Consider the following 4,259-nt stretch of genomic DNA (forward strand, 5'->3'; position numbering starts at 1 on the left):
CCCTGAATTAAAAACACTATTTCAGGAAATAAACATATCAAAACACAAATCCAGAATAGCTAACTTTAGTGATAAGTCAGACAATACTTATCACCAGGGGAAAATATTTTTGAACCCCCGATCATAACTGCAATGATTATTATCTAATAACTTTATTATTTAACTGGTTTATTAACTTTAATATAAACTTTTCAAATGTCTATTCTGATTTTCTCAGTGTTATACATAAGAAATATTAGATAAGAGTCTTGGTATTTCTATCGAATACACTGGAGCCTCATGTAGAAGAACAAAAACCCAAATACCATGATACCCGTTTAAAGTTTCTAATTGTGAATATTCATTAAGATATACATTCTAGGGGAAAGTCGGAGTTAGGCTGTGGCCCTTCTATTTTCTATGCCTACATTTTTTTTTACACCTGCAAATGAAATGCAGGTGCAAATCTTAATAATTACATGACTGCGCATTAAAATCTTAGAAGAGGTGTCAGGTGTGAGCAGGATTGGTGCCCACACTTGCACACACAATCACACACAGAGACAGAAAGAACTGTTTTGATCTGTGTCTGCAGATTGTGTATGCAGAAGTGAGCCCAGACCACTGAAAATTCAGCCCTAACAGCAGCTGAACATTAATCTCAGAGGAGTCAGTTTTCACTCAAATGCCAAATATATGACTTGCCTTATTCTGTCGCTCTTGGAAATTATATATTCCCCCTTGCTGTTTCATCTTTTCTTGATGATATTCCTCAGACTCCGCCCACTGGACTGCTGCTGTGTGTTTCACACAGCAGCCCTGGGACTTGTTCATTGACTGTCTGTCACTGAAATCAAATGTCTGGTCCAGCAACTCTTCTATACGGCTCCTGAAATGATAGAAGGGCTTGAGTGGATTCAGCTCTGCAATAGTAATAACTATGGACAAAGTCAAAACCATATTGTTATTGGTTGGGCCAGATCTCTGCTAGAATCAGCTGGTGTAGTTCTTTTCAAACCAATGGATCTGTGTTGGTTTGTACCAGCCGAGATTCTGACCCCTTATTTTGCTCCTGCGGGAATTCTGTGCCAAAAAATTAAAAATTCTGTGCATATTCTAAAATTCCACATATTATATTTGTCAAAATAACACAGTATAATCACACCAGTTTCAATTATTTTGGTAATTTATTTCAAAATACCTGTCAGCAGGTAGGTCTGTAACAATACAGACAACAAAAAAGATTCCCCCAGATGTAGAGAGCTAAAGAAACCTCTGCACGAACATGATCTGCACTGCAGGATCAAGGTATAAGTGACCCTAAAGTAGGGGAGATGGGGAGGAAGGAAGAGAGCAAATTAGTCAGTTGAGAGACTGCATTAGCTTAGTGGGGGCTGTCCCCAGCCTCTTCTCAGGGAGAGGTGAGAGTGCTCCCTGCTTCTCTCAGGTCAAACAGACCCCAAGACCCACTTAGCTGCGCCTAGCACCCTCCCTTCTTTCACTCTCCTTCCCTCAGGATCCTTGTCCCAGGGTCTTTTCTCCCTCAGCTGCTTCTCCCACACTCAGTGCCCCCTCCCTCAGGGCACAGCCCTGGGCCCTCACCTCTCCCTAGAGATTGACTCCCCTTTCCCATCCCACTGGCCCCCTCCAGGTTCCAACCCGCCCCCCACCACTGGGGACTCTCTGCTTCTGCCCTCCAACCACCTCTGGGGCCCCTGTGCTTCCCCTCCCACCTTGACTGACTCTTTACTTGCCTGCCCCATCCTCAGAGGCCCTAGTGCAGTGGAGGAAACTGACCATGGGAGCCGCAACCGGACAACCCCATCTCCTGGAGGAGGGGATCTGCCTGCATGCTGCAGCAGGTAAGAGCTCCAATGGGGACTGGGGCATGTACTGCAAGCAGACCTCTGGTGTGAAACTTGGGAGAGGAGGGAGGAGCCCCTCCACCCTCCTTAAATGATGCCCCTGGCCAAGGCTCCCCCACAGCTGCTTGTGTCAGCCCCAGCCCAATTCATTTTTCAAAAGGACGAATCTGGACAATTTGTGGCTGACTCTTTACTCTGGAGGCTCTGCTTCTTGGGGCCACTCCCTTTGCTTCAAAGTGGCCTGTAAAAGAACAAAAAAGGGGTTGTGGCCTTTTTGCTGCATTATATTATGAAAAAGAGAACTGGAAGTTTTTTATTTTTTCTTTTCCTGTTTAGTTTTAATGTAGTACAAATTCAGGTTTTGTCTCTCCTCCTTTTCCTGGAAGAATGTCTGAATGGCTGGAGAAACAGGAGGTTTATGATCTCACAGTTACTATGGCAATTAGACTGATTGAGAGAGGCAATGATTTTTTTTTTCTTTAGTGTAGTTGGTTTAAAAATGGAGGGGGTGTTTGTTTTACTAAAAACCTACTTGAGATGCTTGAAAAAAGGAGTAGGAAGAAAAATTCGTTAGTGGAAGTATAATTCTCATCCCTTTAATTAATGGCTGACCCAAGACTTCTGGGTCTTCTAAAACAAGCCTTTAGCAAAATGCGGAAGACTAGACTTAACATTAGTTATAGTTCCAATGTATAAAACCAGCAGGAAAAAAACCAGAACTTTTAAAAAACATCAGCCATTTAGGGTTTCTTTATACTTCATAAACAAGAAAAAATGGTACATGCCCAATTTCATTTTTAAAGTCACCTTAAATCAACACTTTGCAAGCCTTCAGTCCGGGCCCTGAGGCAGCTAAGCTAGACTGGGTAGCAATCAGTCCCAAAATGCTCCTGAAAACACCTGTTAATCTGTGGAGATATCTCATCCAAGGGAAAATACATGGTTGAAATAGGGATATTTGGAAATGAAAAAAAAAAAAAAAAAAATAGAGGAATTTTTTGAAAAAATTGTCATTTTTTAACTAGCTATAGAGCTGGCTGACTTTTTTTCAAATTTTGTGGGGGAAAAATATATTTTTCAAAAGTATTCCACAATTTTCTCTTCCTTCTCTCCCTCCCCTTTGTTGTTGTCGACAGGACTACTGCTAGCAAAGTCACACATATTCCCTTCCAGAGCAACTTGTAATGCCATTCATCAATATAATGCTGGGTTAATTTTTTCCTTCGCCTTTATGTATTTATCTCCCAATGTGTCATGAATCCATTCCTAAATATACCTGAAATAGCACCCACTAATTTCATTGTTAGTAATTAAAATTATGCATTAATTAACAAGTTTTTTAATATGTGACCTAGACTCAAATCCTGCTCACTTTCCCATGGCTGTTTTGGAGCTGTGGTGCTAAAAGAAATAGCCAAAATTTAGGCCATGTCTACACTACCACTTATGATGGTAAAACTTGTCGCTCAGGGGTGTGAATATTCCAGTCCCTTGAGTGACATAAATTACACTGGCATAAGTGGTAGTGTGCACAGTGCTCTGTTGGCAGAGGCGTTTCTCCCGTTGCTCGTTAGGGGGTGGTTTAATTATGTGGAAGAGAGATCTCTCTCCCCTCATCTTAGAGTAGCTACATCAGAGATCTTAGAGCAGTGCAGCTGCGCCGTTGTAAGCTCTATGGTTGAGACATGGCCTTACTTCAGTCACTAAACCAAGCAGCTATTGAAACTGAGTGCACAGGGGGCCTGACTGTTTAGTAAGAAGGTGCCATTTTCCCATACCCTCTTTCCCAAACATAATTTTAATTCAACTTTTCTCCATCGGAAAAGCGGCACAGACTTCTGCCTGCGATATTGTTGTGACTGCCTCAGAACTATGGCCCTAAACCCGAGGCCGAGATTGGGGCTGGGGCTGGGCGGGGTATTGCCCCCCAAGCCGTATACCGGTCCCAGCGCGGGTAGCAGCCGCGTCACCCACAGGCGCCCGCGCCCTGCCTCGCCCGCAGCCCTGTGCGGGGCCAGCCGTGCGCTGCGCCGGCCGGACGCCCGGGGGCGGGGCTCTGGGGTTAAATCAGCGCAAGCTGCGCGCCCGTGTCTTGGGCGGGCGGGATTTAACCACGGGACACGCAGCGCCCTGGCCCGGGGCCCCTCTCACCGGCGCACCCCCTGCGGGGGGCTGCTCCACAGGAAGGGGCTGCAAGGGTGGAAGCTGTGCGGAGCAGGGAGGGAGGCCACAGGGGAGCAGGCGGGAGGTGCGGGTGGCGGGGACGCGGGCCGGAGGACTCAGAGGCGCACCGGGCAGCTGGCCGCAGAAGAGCGGCGCTTTGGCGGGGCTGCCCCCCGCTCCTCCTAAGTCCTCCAGCCCGTGCTCGCAGGGCCGGATTCAGAAAGGGGGCGGGGCTTTAAGGGCTGCAGGGCG

The 4,259-nt window shown here is 46.1% G+C and overlaps 1 protein-coding gene across 4 annotated transcripts in view; it reads right to left on the reverse strand.

Moving 5' to 3' along the window:
* Positions 1-4,259, reverse strand: part of LOC141997333 (interferon-induced GTP-binding protein Mx1-like) — a 34,148-nt gene that overhangs the window by 27,272 nt on the left and 2,617 nt on the right. Inside the window, exons 1-3 of one of the 4 annotated variants that reach the window (XM_074969655.1) lie at positions 3,996-4,210; positions 1,181-1,299; positions 685-868 (exon numbers count right to left, since the gene is read on the reverse strand). In XM_074969655.1, the coding sequence (XP_074825756.1) occupies positions 685-813 (129 nt within the window). In that variant the 5' untranslated portion in view covers positions 814-868; positions 1,181-1,299; positions 3,996-4,210. Of the gene's footprint in view, positions 1-684; positions 869-1,180; positions 1,300-1,733; positions 1,975-3,995; positions 4,211-4,259 lie in introns of those variants that run through there. The other 3 variants (XM_074969646.1, XM_074969672.1, XM_074969662.1) reach the window with 3 other exon arrangements.

The sequence above is a fragment of the Natator depressus genome, chromosome 1 (genome assembly GCF_965152275.1).
Source record: "Natator depressus isolate rNatDep1 chromosome 1, rNatDep2.hap1, whole genome shotgun sequence".
Classification (NCBI taxonomy): Eukaryota; Metazoa; Chordata; order Testudines; family Cheloniidae; genus Natator; species Natator depressus.